General features: G+C 38.7%; 2 protein-coding genes across 4 annotated transcripts; both read left to right on the top strand.

Annotated features, from left to right (window-relative positions):
- The first annotated feature begins 1,817 nt into the window (after positions 1-1,817).
- On the top strand, positions 1,818-17,443 carry accs (1-aminocyclopropane-1-carboxylate synthase homolog (Arabidopsis)(non-functional)). Of its 3 annotated transcripts, XM_077515941.1 has the most exons (17): positions 1,818-2,010; positions 3,167-3,633; positions 3,736-3,849; positions 5,606-6,330; positions 6,429-6,488; positions 6,585-6,655; positions 6,729-6,798; positions 7,951-8,017; positions 9,129-9,226; positions 9,607-9,684; positions 9,809-9,909; positions 11,900-11,989; positions 12,093-12,138; positions 12,285-12,426; positions 13,536-13,678; positions 13,828-13,981; positions 15,397-17,443. In XM_077515941.1, the coding sequence occupies exons 2-17, from the start codon at positions 3,207-3,209 to the stop codon at positions 15,813-15,815; spliced, it is 2,805 nt and encodes a 934-aa protein (XP_077372067.1). In that variant the 5' UTR covers positions 1,818-2,010; positions 3,167-3,206; the 3' UTR covers positions 15,816-17,443. The 3 variants fall into 3 exon arrangements, with proteins under 3 accessions (XP_077372067.1, XP_077372066.1, XP_077372065.1); XM_077515940.1 differs by having other exon boundaries at positions 1,818-2,339; positions 3,167-3,849; XM_077515939.1 differs by having other exon boundaries at positions 3,167-3,849.
- Positions 17,444-17,604: 161 nt separating this feature from the next.
- LOC144015707 (uncharacterized) lies at positions 17,605-22,272 on the top strand. The gene is made up of 4 exons (XM_077515942.1): positions 17,605-18,267; positions 18,384-18,582; positions 19,301-19,492; positions 20,387-22,272. Exons 2-4 carry the CDS (start codon positions 18,396-18,398, stop codon positions 20,692-20,694), a joined length of 687 nt encoding a protein of 228 aa, XP_077372068.1. The 5' UTR covers positions 17,605-18,267; positions 18,384-18,395; the 3' UTR covers positions 20,695-22,272.
- Positions 22,273-23,536: the final 1,264 nt, after the last annotated feature.

Here is a 23,536-nt window from a genome sequence, read left to right on the forward strand (position 1 = left end):
ACTGTATAAGAAAATGTACACTGATGTGATAGAACATTTTTTTTTATAGCATATTACTGAAATTAACATCCATCCATCCATCCATCCAACCATCCACTTTCTTGACCGCTTATTCCTCACAAGGGTCACGGGGGGTGCTGGAGCCTATCTCAGCTGGCTTTGGGCAGGGTACACCCTGAACTGGTTGCCAGCCAATCGCAGGGCAGACAGAGACGAACAACCATCCACACTCACAAGCACACCTAAGGACAATTCGGAGCGCCCAATTAACCTGCTATGCATGTCTTTGGAAAGTGGGAGGAGACCAGAGTGCCCGGAGAAGACCCTGAAATTAACAGTTTTTTTTTTGTTTTTTTTGTTTTTTTAAATGAATGAACATTGATAAATCGAAAAAAATGTCCCATTAAAGTTTTCTGTTAATGTGTTTTAAATGTTGTTGTACGTTCTTTTAGTAATTTTCGTGAGCTCTTCTTAATTTCTCTGTTTTGCTTCTGGATATCGTTAACTGTTGTGCTTGTTGAGGCTTGTAGGTGTTGTCTTTGACGGTGTGAAACACATTGAGTTGCCTTGCGTATGAAATGTGGTATATAAATAAAACTGCATGCTTTAAATTGCCTAATAGGGCTGTCACTGTTTTTTTTGTTTGTTTTTTTTGTGTGTTTTTTTTAGAATTGATTATCCTATCCATTATTCCATCGATTACTGGGTAAACCCCCAGGCGTTGAGGCAGAAATGTTTGTGTTGACCAATTTTTGTGTGGTTGACTTAGCTGAAAAAGCGTATTTTCCCACCCAGTCTTAATAATAATAATAATAATAATGATAATAATAATAATAATAATAATAATAATAATAATAATAATAATAATAATAATAATAATAATAGCAACAACGACAATAATAATAATACTACTACTACTACTACTACTACTAATAATAATAATCATAATAATAATGATAATAATAATAATAAAAAGGCTCTCCCTGACCTTATTTCCTCATATAGTGAAATTAAGCAAATCATGTAGGTAATTCATAATGAAGATGTCCTTCTAGAACAGGGGTGGCAAACTGCAGTCCTCGAGGGCCGGAGTCCTGCAGGTTTTATAGATTTCCCTATTCGAAGTGCAGCTGATATCAATTAACAGGCTCGTTGTCAGGCTTCTGCAGAGCTTACTGATGAGCTGATCATGAATCAGCTGTGTTGAAGAAGGGGAATATCCAAAACCTGCAGGACTGCGGCCCTCGAGGACCGGATCTCGCCACCCCTGTTCTAGAATGAAGTCCATCAATACTGTATGTTTAGTGTCTGTGTGGTTTTGAATGTGAGGATAGACATACAAGTGATACAATAATAAACTGAATACTAATACGTTCTAATATTCCCACTCTCTCTATACCATCAACCAAAGGACAGATAAAGCCTAGCAATGCGTTTTATATCCAACAAGGAGACGTATAAATTGATACATTGATTCAACGTACATAATGAAAGCATAAAACATTTAATTTAACACTCTTTAGCATGGCACTTTTTTTCTTTATTTCCTTTTTCTTTTCTTTTTTTTTTTTGCCATAAAACAGTGTGAAATCTATCAGGACATACACATACACGCACGTACACGCACAAGAAAAGCTCTCATTTGTACTGCAGTATGATAGCGTCATCTTGTGGATGTATATATAAACGACAGTTAACTTAAGTCAGTCATTTTTAGTAGAGGGCGCTCTAAAACAGGACTGGTTCAACTCTTGGACTCGAAAGCGTGCCAACGCCGTTCTCTGTTATCACGGGACTGTTATCCCGGAATAAGCTACACCCATGTGCAGTTGACCCGGATGTAGTTTCGTTTTAGTTGGCGTGTCGTGTTGTCACACACTCCAGACAGTAAACAATGATACAAACAGCTCCAAATCACGTGCCATATGTCACGATTCCTATAAGAATATAGACGTCTCGTTTCAGGAGAAGATGAGCATGTACTTCGAAGACGTGCCGTTTTGATTTATGGTGAGAAAGGAAATGATCGTGCAAAACGTATTTAATTATGGAAAATGAAAATGCATTTACAGGTCATTGAAAAGTTATTGGAAAATAGTACTTCTTTAAGTTTAGAAAAAAAAAGGATATTTGGCGTGATAATAATTAGGAAGACTAAAGCGTAAATAAAGTGTATGCGCGCGCGAGTGTGAGACGAGCGATCTAAGATCAGGCTTAATTTTGTTAAAAATAAATGACTAGTTGGCTCCGCGCAAGAACACACCCAAACAGAATTATATCGTGCAAATGAGTCTGTATGGTCCAACACCTCTTTGACGTGCAGACCAGCAACGAATCAGGTGAGTTAAACAATACAAAACGCGTCTTTTTCCACCTTTTTTGAAGGGGATTTGTCAACTATTTGGGAAATGTTTACCGAGCCTTACACCGCGTGTAACGCTCAAGCACATTGCCTAGTAATGATTTAATTTCTTAAAAAAGAACCGTTTTTCAGATTACCATGTACCTGCAGCTAATTTAAACTGCATCGCCAGGTACACATGAAGACATTAATATGTGTAAATTAGAACATCAGTCACCGATCATAATGGGCTGATTTTTATAGAAATGATTGCCACATGTCGATCAATGCCTATCGTTGCAGATCACCCGCAGCCAGTGTGTAGTTTCACCTCTCCCTTTTCCTAACACTGCACTAGTGTGCGTCAGACTAAACAAAATATGCCTGTGCATCAATATTTTCTCCTATACAAGTAACAACTGAATCATGTTTTTGTGCATTTTTTGCACTGTCAATTTGAAATAATAATCTTTTGTGTAACGGAGTAAGTGTAACTTTCGTTTGTATTGAAATTCAAAGGTTTGATTATTTATGCTGGGTAAAAAAAGGTCCTTCAGAAACTCAGAGTAAACTGAATAAAAAGTAAAATGTTTATGGAATTAAAATTTCATCAAAAAAAAATAATTGGTTAGCTCTATCGCTTAAACCATGGTTTAGAAAAGAGAAGAGAGAAAGCTATTGATAAAAAAAAAAAAAAGGTGTACAAACTGTCAACTAATGACACAAGTAGTGATATAAAAAAAAAAGTCCTTGTCAACTTGTGTGGTTTGCGTATCTCATTTCTTGTGTGATGATAATTTTTATCATGGTGATTCTTTTTTACAGTGTTTCAGGTAACATCACGTAATCACCAGCCAGAGGAAGAATGGACCCCCGTTGCAGGAGGCACGAGCGGGGCAGCAACTGGACCGACCAAGAGATTGTGGAGCTGCTCCAGCTTTGGTCCGACGAGTCCGTCCAGATAGAATTGGAAAGTTCATTGCGCAACCAGCGCGTGTTTGACCGCATCGCACTCATTCTGCGCGAAAAGGGCATGTACCGTACAGGCGACCAATGCAGGGAGAAGATTAAAAAGATGAAGCTGGAGTATCGCCGCATTAAGGACAACCACAAACTGAGATCTTGGAAATTTTACGACGTGATGGATCGGGTCGTAGCTAACCGGCCGGCTACTACGTACTCCACTCTGGGTGGAACATTTGCTGCCCAGCAATTGTTTGAGAGCCCAGGTGGAAGTGACTCTTTCTTGCAGGGGAATTCCTCACTAGGCTCCTTTGGTCCAGCTTCTTCAGGTGGGTTTCTGTTTGGTCAGCCCCCAAAAACTGCTGATCCACTGGATGTAAAATGTGAGGATGGTGAGGAAATTAGTTTGAACACCGATGTTGCGCAACCAGATCTGTCTTACAGATCAGGAGATGAACAGGAAACCGATGGACAATCTTTACTGGGAACAGAGGACACGCACGGTCAAGGAGACAATTCTGCTCATTCAAGAAGTTCCCCTTCAGGTTGTGTTTTTTTTTTTTTTTTTTTTTTTTTTTTTTATTACCAGCAGTGTATTATTTTTTCAAGAGACAGGGTTACACATTATTGCCACTTGCAGTATTTTAAACAAATGAAATATACATTTCTCTATGTCCCATAAAAGATAATGCAATATTTATGTTGTATGCGCTCCCACTATTCTAAATATGGCATTCTGATTAATTTTGTGTTTGTGGATATGAATTCAGTATCAAAATCAATCCATTTTCATCCATCTCAGAGAGTGACCAGTGGCAAAATAGACAGATTTTGTTGTAAATTGTATAAAAGTCAATTAAAAAAAAAAAATGGCTGCCCCATGTGATGGATAAAAACGGGTGCATTTTGCTACTTGGCTCATATTCCACAATCAATCAGAAATAGACTAGTGGACCTACATTGAACATATTGTAAAGATAAGTTTTGGGTTGACTTCTGTTGTCAGAGCTAAACAAATAAACTTGACTTGACAGTTCAACAGCTGAAAACAATGAAATGCACTTAACAGATAGGCCAACTTCTTCGCTCACCATTCTCCAAGCTTCTCGTTTTTCCCTGTATTGGAAGGTTTCTGTGTTGTAAAGCTCAGGGTGCCCACAGACCACAATGACTACTCTGTCCTCCATTTTTTGACTTGTGTGTGACGTAGCAAGTACATTCGCAATGACAATTTGTGTCTTACAGTTTAAATTTCCCAACTCAAGCGAGGGTGCGAAGAAGCAAATTTTTGTGTTTGTTTTCCCCCACTCGCGTTGCACATAACTATACTAGGGGTGTGCTCAAAAAATCGATACGGCAATATATCGTTGCGGGCCCCATCACAATACACGTATTGATACTAGGGGTGTGAATTGCCTCGTACCTGACGATTCGATTCGTATCACGATTCACAGGTCACGATTCGATTCGATACCGATTAATCCCGATACGAATTTATAAGTCAATTGTTGCGATTTTTTTTAATTCAAATTTAGAAAATACTAATCAGTAAGCTTGTAGAGTGTAAGATTTATATGAAAATGTATTATTTATTTCTCTGAAATTTCAGTCTTATAGAGGTTGTAATCTGTTTCATGTTTAAACAGCATTAAAATAAAATATTATGGCTTAATGTTCCGTTCATATAACATTCTTCCATGCTTAAGGTGTGAATCCTAAAAAAAAAAAAAAAAAAAAAAAAAAAAAATCGATTTTGCCTATTATTGAATCGATTCGAGAATCGCGCGATGTAGTATCGCGATATATCGCCGAATTGATTTTTTTTTTAACACCCCTAATTGATACGCAGGCGTCAGAATCGATATTGCTCGTTAACTTTAAATCGGCAGTTCACGTTTGCCTTTGCGGCTTGCATTGTACCTAAAAAATCAAACCAGCAGCGTCTTTGAAGTTAATTGCCTTTAATTAATGCAAAAATAGCTCACCGGTGATTGGACACTGTGTCTTGATAAGAAAAATGAAAGCAGAGGAAGAATGTCAACATGTATTTATTGATAAACTTAACATGGCACGTGTCTCAGTATACCTATTTTCCTATATTTTGTTTAAAAAAATAAATAAAATGTGTCTTATTTGGGATACATATGTATCGTGATACGTATCGTATCGTGAGGTTGGCGGCAATACCCAACCCTAATTTATACTCACATCCTGTTGAGAAGTAGAAATATTGTCACACATATGGATAGTTGGAATGTCACTGTGCAATCATCTCATCTCATGCTTTTCTCATATCCGCAGGTTTAACTGACCTGAACATTGATGCATCTGCTTCCCAGTTAGGCAACGTTCCTGTGCCACATGACACATCAAGGGAGGGCCTCCGATCCCCTCCTGCATTAAAACAGAGGAGACGTCGTAAGGCAGGCAAAACCACGTGTGGCCACGGAGGTGGAAAGTGTTGCAGTCAGGGGCCCCTCCACAAAGCTCTTACAGGCTTGCTCATGTGGCAGCAGTGTGCTGAAGATCGCCTCCTCTCCTGGGAGGAGGCCCGTCTCGAGAAGGAGTTGCAAGCTGACGAGCGGAGGCAGCAGCGAGAAGAGAGGAGAGCTGAACAGGAGCGTCGCCATGAGCTGCACCTGTTCAGCATGCTTACTGGGGCGTTAACTGCAGTCAGACGGGGTGCCGTGACCACGGAAGCTGCACCCACTAACACCCCCGTCTCACTGCTAGATCATCAGTCAGCTTTACTGGCGACATCAACTGCCTCCCCTGTGCCGTCCTCATCCCCACCACATACACACGCACACTCTGTTTCCACTACGGAGACAATCAAGTCGGGGCTGGGCCCATCAGTCAAGACCTGCACATCGGAGAGTGCTTGGGCAACTGCGAGATGTGTGAAGTCTCTTGAGACCAGCGTGTACCTGTCCAAACGTGGGAACAGCATTCGGCGGCAACAAGGCATTCTCCAGGAAGGCTTTGCTCATTATGAAGCAAACAGATATGACATAGACAATCCAAATGTGAGTCAGTTTTTCCATTACCGGTAACATTTGGCGGGTAGGTTTCATCAACACAAAAGTGATTACAGCTGCCTCTCTGTGCCCCATGCATGCCCCAGGGTGTCGTCAATATGGGCACAAGCGAGAACAAGCTCTGCTATGATCTTCTTCATAAGAGGGTAATTAATATGTGCTGAGTGTGGTTCTATCCAATATGTTTTTATATTTTGATTCATTTTCATGCAATATAAGTAGAATTTCACTTTCTACTGCAGTTGACCCAATCTGACATGCTGCATGTTGACCCAGCACTGTTGCAGTATGGTGACTGGAGGGGACATGCATTGTAAGTTGCCTCTATTTTGAATGCAAAAAAATAACAATTTCCAAATAATTATTTTTCAATCTTGTTCTTTCAGCCTGAGAGAAGTGGTTGCCAAGTTTCTAACTTACTATTGCTGTTCTCCAAAGCAATTGGAAGCTGACAATGTGAGTCAAATTTACCTCAAAATCTAATGGTTGCTGGTTAGATGCTCAATTTTGCCAGGATTTCATCACATTTGCAGTGACTTAATATGCATGTCTAATATATTGCATTTCCTGCACAACAGCCCTTTTACTTGTATTTGCATGGTTGCTAAGGATTGTTTTGAGTCAAGCTGTGATAAATTAAACAGTGTCATAGTTAATGTATTTATTTGCAATTTTATATGAGCAACAGCATATTTCAGTGGTCACATGCCATTAATAGAGTATATGGATTTTTGTCATAGCGAGGTAACCATATCATTCATTATTATAACTTAAACATTTTTTTGTAGTCAAGTAATTTTATGCAATGTTTAATAATTTGCTGACTTTGTATGACAAAAAAAGACAGTTGACAATTCATTAGTCGAGCAGTCTAACAGTAATGGATTGGGAAAAATAATTCACCATACATTCGTTGATGAGGAAAGTCAGAAAGTGTTTTTGCGTGCATACACATTGTGCAGAAGATAGTCAAACATTGACAGTCCGGACCTCCACGAAATCCAGAGAGATGCACTTTTTTACACACAGTATTCTTGTGTGTCTTGCTTAGGAGTACCTCAGCAATCCACATAAAGCAGAATGGCATCCACTCACAGTTAAATTCCAAATTGTATTCCCTGATGGGAAATTCAATATACATTGTTTATTTTTGTTGCACCACACTGAGAACAAGACTAGACTTGCAGACGTAAATAGCCATGTCTCACCAACAACTAGTTGTACCATAATTATTTTTGGGCAGCTTTGTTTAGGTTTCTTAGTTTGATGTTGATGGATATACTTAAAACTATAACATGCCTTATTGGCTTTTTCCTCTAAATATGGCAGAGTGGCAAACTAGTGAATGAGACCAACACTTAATGAGAAAATTGGTATTGGTGTAATTTTAATGAACAGAATCACCCCCTACTGGGTGTTCAGGCTTTAGGCAATTCTCCAACTAATTTAAAAAAAATAAAATAAAAAATAAAAAAAATAAAAAACGGGGCCACAGCCGCCACACTTATTTTTATACTGCTGATGTTGCTAATTCAGATAATTTGAATTACTTGATTGGCCAATTCGCCATTCAGCTTGGTAACTTTGTTCATTTGTGTTCATATTCAGGTTGTGGTGATGAATGGATGCAGTGCCCTCTTTTCGTGCATTGCAGCGGTCATTTGTGACCCAAAAGGTAAGTCCCCAAATGTACATATAACGCAAGAGCAAACGCAGGACTGTAAACTAGGCTTCAGGTTTGGCTCCCCGTTAAAGCAATGCTTCTCAGGATTGTTTTTGTTGATTATGGCGGCACCATATGGACAAAAGCGGTATTGTTTTCTCCTGAATAAGAACCACATTTCCCATGAGGATGAGCGCATATCCTTGTGAAATCCAGATGTCTCAGGCGCCCGCAGTTGGACTGAATTACATTGTTTTCTCTCTCTCTCTCTCTCTCTCTCTCTCTGTCTCTCTCTCTGTCTGTCTGTCTGTTTGTCTCTCTCTCTGTCTCTCTGTCTCTCTCGTCTCTCTCTCTCTCTCTCTCTCGTCTCTCTCTTTTCTTATACAGCACTAACGTTTCTCAAGTATGTTTACAGCAGACGGGGGTTGTGATCTTACCTTCTTTATCGTATACGCACACAAACGCTGCGGTCCCCCTCCCTCACTCCCTTCCTTCCCGCGATGCACTCGTAAACAAGAAAGCACACAACTTTTGAGTGTTGCGTTGCAGGTCGGATTAGTATGGTAGGGCGAACTATCAAGCTGATGGCTATTTAGTGTTATTACGCAATTTTCCGATAGCTAACGTTAGCATAATAATTTTGATTTGAGCATGCAATTTAGATATTAGGGCTGCGCAATATTGGAAAAACATGATACAGTATTGCAATATCGATATTATTGCAATATTTAACATGTACCTTAAGAAATGCCATCTTTATTATCTAATGAAATATTCTTTTTCATGCAGATCAGTAAGAAGACTCACCATATTTATAGTTAATTAATTTTGTGTTAGTAATACCCTTGATACTTTTCTCTGATTGGATGGCAATGCACATTTAATTAAGGTAGCATCTGATTGGTCAAAATCAGGTAAAAGCATACAATTCATATGAATTTATTGCACGCCTTTGCGATACGCATATATTGCATGTGCCATTATCGCTGTGACAATATTTTTTTCGATTTATTGTGCAGCCCTAATACATATTTCAGTTTATTAGAGAATGTTTCCACGTTCCATCTCTGAGTTGCATTGTCTATCAAAACAGAATTTTCTTTTTTTTTTTGTCTTTTTGCAGATGCCATTCTCATTCCGAGCCCTTTCTATGGCGCTATTACTGAGGGCGTGCAGTTGTATAGCGATGTCAAGTTGTTTCATGTTCCTCTCGACTGTGAGGTAAAAACATACGTCTTGGATTTATTAGCTTCATATAAACAGTAGACATACAGTGGACCCCCGAATATTTGGGGTACAGCATTTGCAAATTCACCTATTCAAATATTAGCCCCAACACGATCCACCACTTGTGTACCTTGCATTTTTTTCCCATTGCAGTTGCAAGGGAGCATCAATTATTCACAAATGTTCCCTCTTCGCAGTTAGGCTCCGTCCCTACCCTTGCAAACATCGGGGTCCCTTGTACTGCCTTGATCATTTACATTCAGTAGCACTCTTTGTCGTGTTGTGCTTTAGCTTATGGTGCATGAGTCGATGTTACTCAGCAAGCTTTCTCTTAGTGTTGAGACCTGCATTCTTATTTTGAAAAACTTTTATAGGATAGTGACAAAGATGGTCGACTTTTTCACCTCACCGTGAGCAAACTGGAGGAAGGTATACAAAGGGCAAAGCAAGAGGTAATCCATGCATGTGTCAATATATCTGAAAAGTAAAATAAATTCTTGAAGTTCTGAAAGCAGTTAAAAAAAAATCTCCCGAGATCCTGTTTCATTGATGAGCACCTGTTCATTTTTGAAATAGGGGGCGAACATTCGAGCTATTATACTGGTGAACCCCCACAATCCTCTTGCTGACGTCTACACCCCAAAGGAGGTGCTTTCCTTCTTGGAGTTTGCCAAAAGGTGTGTTTTGCCCCTCTGTTAACACATGCTGTGGTAAAGCATAACGTAGCATGTAACCAAATATAATGTACAGCGGATATAGAAAGTCAACACACCCTTGCGGAAATGCCAGGTTTTTGTGATTTATTTAATATTTATTATTATTATTATTTTTTTTTTTTAACAAAACTTTTTTTCAACCAATAATGCGACCGACACAGACATAATTGTTGGGACCTACCTGTTTATGAAAGAATAACACAGTGGTCCCAGAAATAAATTGAATCTAACAAAATAAATAAACAAGCCTGGACAAAAAGGATGGTACCCTTAACTTATTTTGGTGATCTCACTTTAAGTCTAATCAACTTTCAATGAGGTTTCTGTATTTCTCAACAGATATTTTGGCCATGCTTCATAAGCAAACTGCTTCAGTTGGCTCAGGTTTGAAGGGTGCTTTCTCCAGATGGCATGTTTCGTCTATATTCGTCCTGCATGTCATTAAAAAAAATATATATATTATGTAGTGATAGACAGATATGTTTTTTTCGAGGGCAATACCGCTACAGATTATTAGTAGTCAAGGAGGCCAATAACCGATATTTCACGCCAATATTCATTTGCAGTAAAATAGAAAAAACAACAACTGTCTTTTAAATTATATTGACAGATTTGTTTAAAAAAAATTATAGCAAAAATTGCAGGGAGCTTCCATGGTCATTAGCATGTGTTAAGATAAATAAAAAAAAATAATATGGTAAATAAAAATATAAAAGCAAGTAAATAGAGTACTAACGATTTTTACTGTAATTAGTTTTCTAAAATTTCAACTTTATTTATTTATTTATTTATATTAAAAAGTGATCCATAAATGAAAAGTTCCCTGCATCTCACTGAGTGACAACTGCATGTGAATTCAGCTCATTTGGGGTTTTTGTTAGGCTTCGTAAAACGTTTCAAAAGAGCTTCGCAGTGAAAAATTGTCTGAATATGTTCCAAATGTGCTTACGACAAATAAAAACTGTCTGTGAACATCTTACAAGTCCTGATGAAAACCCCAAATTCGCTATGTTCGCAAGTATTCACTGCTCGGTGAGATACCAGCTTTATGATTTAAAAAAATGGCCGATGCAGATATTTGGCAAGATGCTAAATATCGGTACCGATAATCTCCCCGGCCGATAATCGGTCTATTCCTAATATAAGGCCAACTCATGTTTCAGTGCAGTATAAGACTTAATGCAAGTTCAACAAAGCCATGTCTGCCAACTAGTGCTGAATGGTTATATTACAACTTAAAATCTTACAGTAGAATGCCACTATTGCAGGGGGTAGGAAAAATCTGTGTATAATTGAGAGCCACTGAAATGCATTGGAACGAAAAAACAGATTAAAAAAAATCTACAGAAAATACTTTTTCTTTTCATTTTACTTTCTGCTTAGTCCCTATAAGTCGGTAGTCGACAGCGAGCAACTCGCATGTTATGTTTGGCAAAGTTTTCATGCCTGATGTGATGCTAATCAGAAGACACATTGGTTGAACACGTCCTTATGGTTTTCTAAGGGTTGCCCTTTTGTCCAGGCCTGTTTTATGAATTTATTTTAAAAAAATAATTATGTTGGAATTAGGTTAGGTGGTATAGAAGATGGATGGATGCATGGACGGAGAGAAGATTACACAACTTGACATTTCATGTAATCCTCCTGGTTTGCAGTCCTGCAGCTTGCCAAAACATCATATATAGCTCTTGACATTTTACGGTTGAGAGCCTCTTGTCATATGACAAGTGTTCTTTATGGTGTTTTAACAGCCTTCTTTAGAATCTGCATATTGTCAAGTGCAGCACTGTGATCAGGAAGGCCCTAAATTGCTGTTTTGTAAATGGTTCTAGTAGCAGAATAGCCACTGCGGACCTTCACCGTTTCTCAGCTGCTGTAACCTTAATTTACAGTTATACATTTTGCTCTACATATGTTATGTTGCGCTAAATATATCTGTCTGTTATTTCAGAAATGACCTCCATGTCATCATTGATGAAGTGTACATGCTGACAGTGTTTGATGAATCAGTAACATTTCACAGTGTCCTCAGTCTGGAAAGGTACAGCGTTAACCTATCCTCTTATTACTCATGTACACCCTCTATCATGATAATTATGGCTGAAGATCGCCTCTTAACTGCTAATGATGTGCCCTTATTTCAGTTTGCCCGACCCACAGAGGACACATATAATGTGGGGGCTGACCAAGGTACGTGCTGCGCTGTACCGCATTATGTGTGGGACTTTTTTTTTTTTTTTATGGCTCCTGAAAGAGCTGTAAATTCTCAGCTTTTCCTTGCACAAGATTTGCTGTTAGCGCTGTTTCACTTGTTGACTTCATCTTGCCCTTCCCAGGACTTTGCAATGGCTGGAAACAGAATAGGGACTCTTTATACTGAGAACCAAGACCTTGTGGAGGCTTTGGCTAAATTGGGCTCATTCCATGGTATCTCTGGGACAACTCAGCACCAGGTTGCACAACTTCTTCAAGACAGAGGTATACTTCAATGCCTGGTAGAAAAGATGCTGTTGTAGTTTTAACCTAAATGTTACTTGGCTGCATTGGAAGATTATCCTTTATTGCACAAAACATGGTAATTTTGTGTGACCTTCCAGGAGACATTAAGAAAATGTTACTTTGTTTTCCTTTTAAATTGCTTGTATGAGAGTCAAGCTTTTGAGTTTGAACCATAGCTAACTTTTTTTTTTTTTTTTTCAGGACAGCACACACTTATTTGTTTAGATAGCTAACTACCTCACAAATATGCTAATAACTTAAATAATATTTTGACGTAGAAATAATGTACTACATAGTAGGGCTGCACGATATTGGAAAAACATGCGATATGCGATATACTTGCTGAACATAGCGATATCGATATTATTGCGATATTTAACATGTACCTAAAGAAATTTCATTTTTATTACCTAATGAAAGAAAAACATTTTTCATGTGGTAAAATAAGCAACCTTAATGTAATCTTAGTTAATTAATTGTAATTATGTCTTGATAATTTTCAACTATTGAATGGCGATGCACATTTTAGTTAGCATCATATAAAAAGCATAAAATTCCATATAAAACTTATTGCATGCCTTTGCGATATGCATATTGCAAGGGCCAATATCGCGATATAGATATTTTTTCGATATATTGTGCAGCCCTACTACATAGACTTAAATTCATTTTATAAAGCACCAATTATACGAATATGACTTAACATTTAGAATACATTTGCTTCAGCCTTTTTGCCGATGCAGCATGCGAATGCAGGCTTCTTCGATGGCAAGGGTGTCTCTGATCATGAGTCAAGTCTGTCATGGGTGATCAGATGCATTTGAAATCTTCTAAATTAACGCGAGTACAGTGGAAAACAGACTTTACCAAACTAAAGAGTCACTTTATTGAGTGGCGCTTTCTTTGTAAAATTGGTAATTCTGTGGACTGTGGAAGATCAGCTTGTATAGTTCAGATCAAAATGTGTGCTTTTAAATTCTTCTGAGGGAAGTTTTTGTTTGTGCTGCAAATCATGCTGCACAAATATTTGTCACACAATGTACACTACTGCTGTGAAGCTAATGATGCTTCACGCTGTCATGTTGTAGAGTGGATAAGCAAGGAGTTTTTGCCTGAGAACAGACGCAGATTGAGAGCCGCTCACTCCTACCTGACAAATGAGTTGCAGACAATGGACATTGACTACCTGGACAGGCCTGCTGCTTTGTATGTCTGGGCTGACTTCAGGAAGGTAACTTGACCAAGGTCACATTGTGATGCTGGGGTTGATAATCAAATGCTAATTTGTGCAGAGGTAATTGCATTGCAAGGGGCAAGTCATTGTCATTAAAATCGTTGTATTTGCGAGGTCTGATGTCACTTTCTTGTCTGTTTTTCTAGTTTCTCAGAGCCCCATCATTTGAGGAGGAGTTGTGGATGTGGCAGTGCTTCCTCAAACACAAAGTTGTATTGAGTTGCGGGCAAGCCTTCTCCTGCTGTATACCTGGCTGGTTTCGCATCGTATTTTCCAACCATCAGCACCACCTTCAACTTGGTCTGTCATTAGCTATACAGTTGTATTTTATTTTTTTATTTTTTTGTAGAAGTGAACCACCACTGTTCGTAGGGAATGGGGACCAAGCCCAGTAGCATCCTATAATGTAATAATTTCCTGAAAATGGAAACATGCTTGTAAATGTACACAAATGTAAATGCACTTAATTTGATCAAAAATGTAACAAAATTCAATAATGTAATAATTTCACCAATAATGTAATACAAAATCTGACTGATGTTGTAATAAGTCTTTGAGACAGAGCAGTTCCAATCAAGTGGGTGGAGCTTACTATGATTACTGTAACTCTGTCGAGTTGGTTTAACGCTAAATATTCAAATCACTCCAACACTCACCTCTATTTAAATCAGAGTGTTAAAAATACACTTTGAGGACTAAAACATTTAACACCAAAATTTTAATTTTTTTTTTGCTGTAAATGTTTGTAACAGTGTTAGATTCTCAAAACACAAAATGTAGAACTTTGAACTGAAACTAAGCATGTATATTACATTATCTGTCAAGTTATACATTCAGTTTTGAGAAAGAAGAGCCACGTGAAAATATAATCAATCCCAAATAATGTGATAAAGTATTACATTTTCATAAAGTTATTAAAAAATCAGTCAGAATTCTTTTTCTTACATTACTGGCGAAAATAATTTTTAATCAAGATAAGTGCAAATTTGTTTACATTATCAGGTGTTATTACATTAGAAGGTGCTATAAACCCAGCCACGAATAGTGAACAGCAAGTAAGGGATTGAAAAAAAAAAAAAAAAAGGGGTTATATTTGCTTGTCGATGCCACAGGATGGTGCCAAAGTACTACTTATGTCTAAATGCAGCTCATCAACTCACTTCAACATAATTCTTTGGCACCAAAATGCCACCAGATGGAGGCTAATCGATACATTTACTGCTTTGGGCTAAGCACTAAAACAAGGAAAAAACAACTGAATGCTGAACTGTGAATATTTCATAACTGTTCAGTTATTAGCATTGCAGTGTAGCTAACAATGCAACATTACATTAATACAAGGTTATCAATTTACTGTCAAATTTACTTGCGCTGTGTACATTTTAGTATAGGATGTATTCTACAGGTGAAGAAATGTATTTCTTCAAAAAAGGCATACCTTTTTTGCTCAAGAGATTTCTTGCTTCGCTACTGAAAAATATGCGAGAGAAGCTACCCATGGGAGTCGCCCCTGTCAAGTTTATATCTTAAGCTTTAAGGCTGAAGGAGTTCCTGGTGAAAATGTATGAAATGAGCACTCAAACGTTTAACTGTGAGCTAAATGAGTGAATAGCTTTGGTGTTACTTAATTTCATATTACTTTGATCTCAGTTTCTGTGCTAACTGAATACTAATTTCTGACTCGTTGTGTGTTGTATTTGTTGATATTGTTTTAGGACTGAAAAGAATCAGAGAGGCCTTAAAAGAAATCAAAGAAAGCAGTATCAACAGGGATTCCCCCATTGTCAAAGAAGCCAGTGAGGAGAGCAAGAGACCAGTGAAAGAGGACAGTGCACCTTCAGACAATGCCACAATTGAAAATTCAACATCATCCCCCCAGAGCAAGTCATCAGACCAGCTGAAGGAGAAGGCGATTTCTGTTCCTGATACAAGCTCGCTGGGCCCTGATGAGTTTCTGTTGCTGGACTGCCAAGCCTCTCAGCCTGCAGAGAGCTTGGACTCGCTGATTGGTACGCTCAAGCATCAAATCCGCTCCTCTGATTGGCTGGAAAAGAACACGCCAGAACGGTCTGCTGGGGAGGACCCAGAGATTCTTGATGTGTTTAAAGCCCTGTTGGCACGAGCCAGAAAGTAAAGTTATGGATGCACAGGCGAAGATGTAGCTGCCAAATTACAGCAGGCAGCACTTAAGAATCCCTCGTCACTTTATCTTTATGGCGCAAAGGCTCAACATGAAAACTCAACAGGAGGTAGTTGTTTTAGGCGCTCTAGTTGAGAGAAGGACAGGAAGAACTGGGTGGGTTTAAGACCAGACTTTATATCTTCAATGATGCCTTAAAGTTCAGTTTTGATGGGAGACTGATTTCACATTGCAATCCATCCATAGTTGTGATATTTGTAGCCTATGCTGAATTAAACACCAAATGTAATTAAACCAAAACAGCCAATTTTCATATATTAGTCTCATTTGTAATGTGAACCTGGTTGCATTTAAAGGAACAGTTCGGCTTTTTTGACATAAATCTCGATTTCATCCTCACCTCCAGTGTGTGTGATCAGCACTGACTTACCCCTGACAGTGTTCTGTGACACGAGTTCTGGTCCAACGCAGCAGATACGTCCACGTCAAAATTTAGCAGTAATAAATGTAATAATAATGCATATAAGTGTGGAGACTGGTGTCAAGTTATACTTTACAATTTTAAAAATGTGCAGAATTTCACAAGTTACTTCATGTTAAAGATTAGATAGTTCTAAATATGAAAAGAAAAATACACTGAGCTGTTACCATCTTGCAAATGCAATTATGCCATCTTGTGGCAGAAAAATAACCAAAACACAATTCAATGTCACACTTGTTTTTTACAATAGAGTACATCTTTTTAATTTTAACTGAATTTTATGAATTATTATGAAATAACTATCAGTGACTAAAAGATGCAGCCATATTTCTATTAGTTTAACATTTTTGTCCACATTTATATTAAGAATATGAAAACTTAGGGAAAAAAATAGTGAGGAATAAGCGGTCAAGAAAATGGATGGATGGATGATTACTACAACTCTTTGGTGGATTAGTGCAGTATTAGACACTGAAACATTAAACATAAGTAACAAGCCGTCCGCTTCTGTATTTCACCTTTTGACTTTCAACCCTATCTTAGTCATACTCCCAATAGCCACATAGAACTTTTAGCAAACGAACAACTATACCCTACCATCGGTAACTGCTATTCCCTGAACCTTTAAAGTTACTTCGGCTTATTCTAGAATAGGTAACAAGCCCGAGCGGGTTTAACAAATCCAGCTAAGATTATTTAGGTCTTAACAAGTGCAACCAATCATTTAGAGAAGGAGCCGCTGTAAAAAGAGTGATTTTATCCTTATTTCAGAGTTGTTACTCAAGAGGGGTTTTATTTGAAGCGAGACTGGGCTGACTCTCTAAAACTGGGGCGTTGAGAACCTAAACGAATCATTCTCGCAGCTGGCTTGAAGTGTTCCTGTCAACTCCTTTAGTTTTAACCACGTTGCTGCGGGTGGAGATAAAGGGGAGCTTTAACCCATTGCATGGAGAGCCGGCAATCTGATATCATCACCATTCAAGCAGTGACTTCAATAGAGTACCTATGAGGACTTAGTCCCCTTCTGCAGTTATAGCAGTTGACATAAAAAAATGTAGTGACTGATGCAAGACTAGAGAGACTCTCTCACAATCTCTGTTATAGTTCTTCAAAAAAAATAAAAACTTCTTGATGAGCTTGAGACCAGGTCTCCTCAGTTCTTCCACACCAAACTCATCCAAGCATGATGATCGCTTTGTGCATTTTGGCAGTCATTCCTGAATAGAAAAAGTCATTCTCTGCACTTTTCTCATACTGTTGGAAGCAAGGAATTTCTAAATGTTATTGGAAAATCAAAACTAAAAAATGCTGTGGTCTTTCCAAATTGTGGATTAATCAATTAAAAGACAACGGTATCCCGATGCTGTTTTCCATTTTGATACTGTATTTTGATATTTTGTCATCTCATCATGTAACTATAGAGGATTAAAAAAAACACCACATATACTGTATGCGTTTCAGATTTGATACCTTGTACAAAACTTAAACCTTGTGTGGTCTGTTGCAGTTCTGCCTCATGAATGGAAAGCAAAGAGGGTGACAGTTGAATGACAAAGGGGAGCGATTTGTGGTAAACACTGAACAGTTGAGGGTGGTGGATTTTCTTACTGTTCTGTCACCAACCAAGTTTCTCTGTCTTTCACTTTCTATGAGTGCACAGCTTACTGACTTATTTTTTTCAATTTGTAAACTTTCTTTGAATGTGTTTAAAGTAATCACACAACCTTCTACTTCCTCAAATAGGCCTGCCACTTGCACTGTGTGATGGTGGGCCACAGAGATGTCACAGGAACATGCCACAACTGGGGGAGTTTCCACTTCAGTGTAGGCGGAGTATGATGAAGGGGTTGTTCTGGGGGATGAGCGCTGCAAAAGAAATTAATTTATGAATCAAAGTGTTGAATACTGTACAGTATAGGTACACTCGAGAAAGGCTGAGATGCTTTAATCTGTCTTTGAACAAAGGTAAGGAGTACATTTATCATCATTTGACATCATTATACAGAGTAGTATTTGATAAACAATGTAAAGTTTGAGAGTCTGTTAACCTGAAAATGTCACTTCTGTTTCCCCTCTCTTAGTGTACTGTAAACATGTGGTTGCCAGAATTAAACGACAAAATCAGTCGCTTCAGATTCTCGCAGTGTTGTGTGGGGTTTAGTGGTTGTCTGTGTGTGTCTTATGCCGTCTGGACACCATTCTGGTTAAAGGATGGTGGACTCTGGACTGAGTGGAATAACACAAAGGCTAACCATGACAAAGATGGTGTGATCTTCAATGGTGAGCATGAAGTCCCAAAGGTGTCCGATGGTTTTAAATATAAGGCAGTGTCAAACGTAAACATTTGTCTTTTGTGCTGAAAATAAGCAATACTACTAGTCAGGTTTAGGGAGTTACACCACATGCCAACAGAAGAGCCTTTTCTGAATAAGTAAACAAGTTTGAGCTTGCTCCTATTCTGAGAGATGCATTCTTTTTATCAACTGAAGCTTACATTTGGTGGAACCACTGAACCAGCTTGAGAGTAGTTGAAAACCTCACATTGATTTAGGTATTTTTTTTTTTTTTTTGTAAACTATTCAGTTGCAGTGGAGGATGTATTACCTAGTTCTGATTCCTCAAACATGTTCAGCTCCAAACAGTTCCACATTGATGCCACTAATTTGTGTTTTGAATACATGCCACATCTAATTAAACACTTAAAAAAGATAGACCAACCACAGCATTATAACCACTTAGACTATATGAAATGATACCTACTAAAAGCATTAGATCTTATATTCTGTTGTGCTATCTAATCTTAATTGTTCCACCTATATGCTGCTTGCATAGACAGATTAACATACATACATTAATTATGTATAAAAAAACAAACAACAAACAACAAATGTAGAGTGAACAACATTTACAGCAACAAAGCAAACTTTTTCTAGCAGACATTTGATGAAAGGTCCACTAAAAGTGACCTGTTTTTATTTTTGTGCCTGTTCTGATGCAGCTCTGGAAGCAGAGAGAGTTTTTGGGGCTCTGTCCTTCCTGTTGGCCTTGAGCACAGGGGCTCTCTCGCTGGTTTTCGCCCTCTGCTGGACATCGGAGACAGTGCGCTCCTACTCCAACACTCGCTCTCTGCTTATGGCAGGGCAGGCACTGTATCCCACCACCTTGTTGCTTCTCACAATGTCATCTACAGGTAATGGCATTACATGCCCAAGATTACTTTCATATGACTGAGTAACACTGTCGGAAATATGGGAACAATAGAGGTTAGTTTTTAACTAATGCACCCAAGTAATTGGGAAGTCGTAAAAAAAATAAAAAAAATAAATACAAATACGCTAATATGTTGTATGTGACCACACTAGTCTACTCTAAACATCTGATTAATATTAAATTTGTGGAATATGAGTTAAGCAGCAAATGCTGTATCAGAGGAACGCCATATTGCCACTTGCTGTTGACTGAAAATGACATCACAGTTGCTCAGGGCTCAGGTAACAAGTTCTCTCAGCTTCAGAAAACAGGTGAACCATGATTGGCTGTTGCGTGAGCGTTGAGCAATTTTGGTCATTTTCAGTTGAGAGCAAGTGGCAATGGCCTCCATATGAGGTTGACAAAAACAGGCTGGATTTTGCTGCACAACTCATATTCCACAAAGACAATATTAATCAGAATACTAAAATTTAATTTAAGCTAAGAGATATAGAACGTGGATAAATGTTGATATTTTGATTTTCTAAATACACAAGAGAACAAAAGTGATCTATCTGTTAGATCTGGTGGGACATTGTTGCTCTCTTGTTGTTGTGCACGTTTTAAATATAGCACTTTTTGAGCAAAGTCCTAAAAATAACTTTGTTTTCTGTTAACCTCCAAACAGACTTTGTTGTGTTGGTTTGGGTTAAATTCAAGAACACTTTAATATGCTGCATTTACATACCCTCAATGGGTAGTGTGTATTTAAATAGAATTTTTTCATTACCCTGTTCATTATCATAAAAAATATTTCGTAAACATCCAATGATAAGCCGTAAAGACATTCATTTTCGACCTCCTGATTTTTACTCGTTTTCCCCTTCATTGGCAGGTTTCTTCTTCCTACTCAGCTGGTCCATTTTCACCTATCAGCACTCTGAAGAAATCTACCAGGACTTGTCCATCCTAGGCTCCTCTTACTGGCTGGGGGCTTTAGGCTGGGTTCTGCTGTTAGTTGTGGAAATGATCATTTTCCTAGCTGAGCAAGCAATTGTACCAGACATCCTAGAAGACCTGGAGAAGGCAGTGGAGTCATGGAGGGTCACTTCTCGGCCGAGCCGTTGCTTCAGCGATGGTTGTCCTCACCCTGCATTCAGTGAGAATAAGCAAGCTTTCAAGAGGTACATGTCAGTACCTTGAATGGACCGCAAAGGAGAACACGAGTGCAATGAACATGAACATACACAGACTCAATGGGGAAGCCATCTTCCAAACAGATTTAGAAACACTAAAGCCTCAATTACTAAGGGTTTGTGCGTGCAAAAATGGGTATGAAAAGATTAACTCAGCACATAGTGTGAGTTTTCAAACCTGAGGTCAATTGAGTTGGCTAATTTTGCATCTTTAAATTGTCTCAAAAGCAAAAGCTAAAATTATGGTGCAATCATCTCCCTCAAAATTACTATTATTGAGGTGCGAGGTTTGTCCAGGATGTCATTCCAACTAAGCAAAATATTGTTAGACTTATGTTTTAGTATAGGGCAGTACTGTATAAGAACCAGCGTAACATGTCACTAATGCCATCTAGTGGTGAATGGTATTGCCATCTAGGGGAATGATAATACAATCCATCCATCCATCCATCCATCCATCCATCCATCCATTTTCTTAACCAGTTCCTCCTCACAAAGGTTGCGGGGGTGGAGCCTATCCCAGCTGGCTTCGGGCAGTAAGCGGGGTACACCCTGAACTGGTTGCCAGCCAATTGCAGGGCGCACAGAGACGAACAACCATCCACACTCACAAACAAACCTAGGGACAATTTCCGAGCCATGCATGTCTTTGGAATGTGGGAGGAGACCGGAGTACCCGGAGAAGACCCACGCAGGCATGGGGCGAACATGCAAACTCCACCCAGGAGGGCCGGAGCCTGGACTCAATCTTGCGTCTTCAGCACAGGGAGGCGGACGTGCTAACCAGTCATCCACCATGATATTACAAGTACATCTTTATTTTATACATATATATCCATCCATTTTCTTGCCCGCTTATTCCTCACAAGGGTCGCGGGGGGTGCTGGCGCCTATCTCAGCTGGCTCTGGGCAGTAGGCGGCGGACACCCTGGACTGGTTGCCAGCCAATCGCAGGGCATTTTTACATATATATGAAACTTAAAATTCCATTCCTTTAAACTTAATTTGCAGATGTTCTCCCAAATGTTCTATGGTGAAACGTACCAGCACTCCCCAAAGCACAAAAACCTCTTTTAATGCGGCTCCATCCACACTATTATACCTGTTGCCAACAGTGCATTCAGTCTGTTAGTGAGTACACATATCTTTTAACTTGTTAATTGGGATCTTTGGAAAAGATCACAATCATAGTACATCACATGCAACACCAAGAGCGTGCACAGTCTGTTAGAGTGAACACACAATTCGGCAGCTGCTTTTTGAGATCTTAGAAAACCAGGCTCTAAGTGGCAGCTTCTACAATTGGCTGGCGACCAGTCCAGTCATAGTTGAGCTCCAGTTACCCGCAACCTAAATGAGGACAAGCACGACAGAAAATGGATGATCAAGGTAAATGATCACTGTAAATTGATAAAAGAAATACAAGAGTAATTTGTTGAAAACTGGAATAATAAAACACTTTTTTTTTTTTTTACTTTGTAATCAATAATTGTGTGGGTGTTTGAGTTGGGCAAATTAGTGATTCTGATGCTGAAATAAACATACATAAATGTCCCTGCATAAAGACATTTGTTTTGCAAAGATACCCTTGAACTCAGTGTCATTAGTTTGCAAATACTTTCAATGGAGCAATATATTACTTCTCTTGAGAGCATGGCGAAAGAGTGTTTAGCACGTCTGCCACACATTTAAGAGCTTTTGGTTTTGAATCTCTGCTTCATGCTTACTGTGTGGAGGCATTTTGAGACCATGGACATTTATTGTTATTTTGACTGTTTGGTTAAGTCATGGGGACCGGGGTCATTGTGAATAATTATAATTTTGATGTCAGTTGCTTTTGCAGTTACTATGTCCCTTAGGATGATAATTTGTGATATTTTATCCACTCATAGTGTGCCTAGTCTACGCAAATTTCCTTATGATGATAATGTGGTCAATGCCTTATGATGAGTCGCTTGTATTTTATTTTGTCATATAGGATTATGCATTGCATTAGCAAGAGTTAATGAATGGCACTTTAGTCAGTACGTCGAGGTTCCTTAGGAGAGGTTTTCTCTCAGCCTGTCAAAGTTTCTTATCCCTACTCTTCCATGCAAACTTTCTTCCAATGCAAGCTGTTCTTCCATGTGTTCAAGGCTGCTTCCATTGCATCCAGCCCTGCTGTCTCAATCGAGGTTTCCCTCCATCCATCCCACTCATGGTTCTTAATCAAGGTTTCTCCGTCAAGTGCTTTTTTTTCGAGGCCATCTCAATCCATCCCTGCTCTGTTATTTCTTTGTATTTTTGTATATTTTCAACCGTGTTTTGTCTGCGTCTGGGTCCTAACATTTTTATTTTATCCAATTGGAATCCAACCATACACTAATGCCAAACAGTAAATTCTGTAGTGTAAATTGGATTCTATATAGAGTACATTTGACTCTATTCAGATAGGCACCATATAGTCTCAGTTTTAGAGTAAACTAAGATTTATACCAGGAAGAGAGTAAAAAAAAAAAAAAAAAATCTCACTCAAGGGTTGATGAATGAACTCATGACCTTCAGCTTGGAAGACTGCCACACTACCACCTGAGCTATGCCCCTCCTACTGTTTGCCAGAAGATCACAGACATCATTTTTGGTCTCGGAGGAAGATTCCATGCACTCATGGAATCAGCTGCAGCTGACATGAGCGATATTACTAGCAGAAAGCAGGAGCTGCGTGACTCAGGTAGTCGATCGGCTGTCCTCCAAAGCTGAAGACTGTGAGTTTGTTCCTACCTTGAGTCTCTTAGTTTGTATTCTTTTTTTACTCTCTTCCAAGTGTAAATATTACTCTAAAACCGAGTCTATTTGGTCCCACTTTAAAT

The sequence above is a fragment of the Festucalex cinctus genome, chromosome 3 (genome assembly GCF_051991245.1).
Source record: "Festucalex cinctus isolate MCC-2025b chromosome 3, RoL_Fcin_1.0, whole genome shotgun sequence".
NCBI lineage: Eukaryota > Metazoa > Chordata > Actinopteri > Syngnathiformes > Syngnathidae > Festucalex > Festucalex cinctus.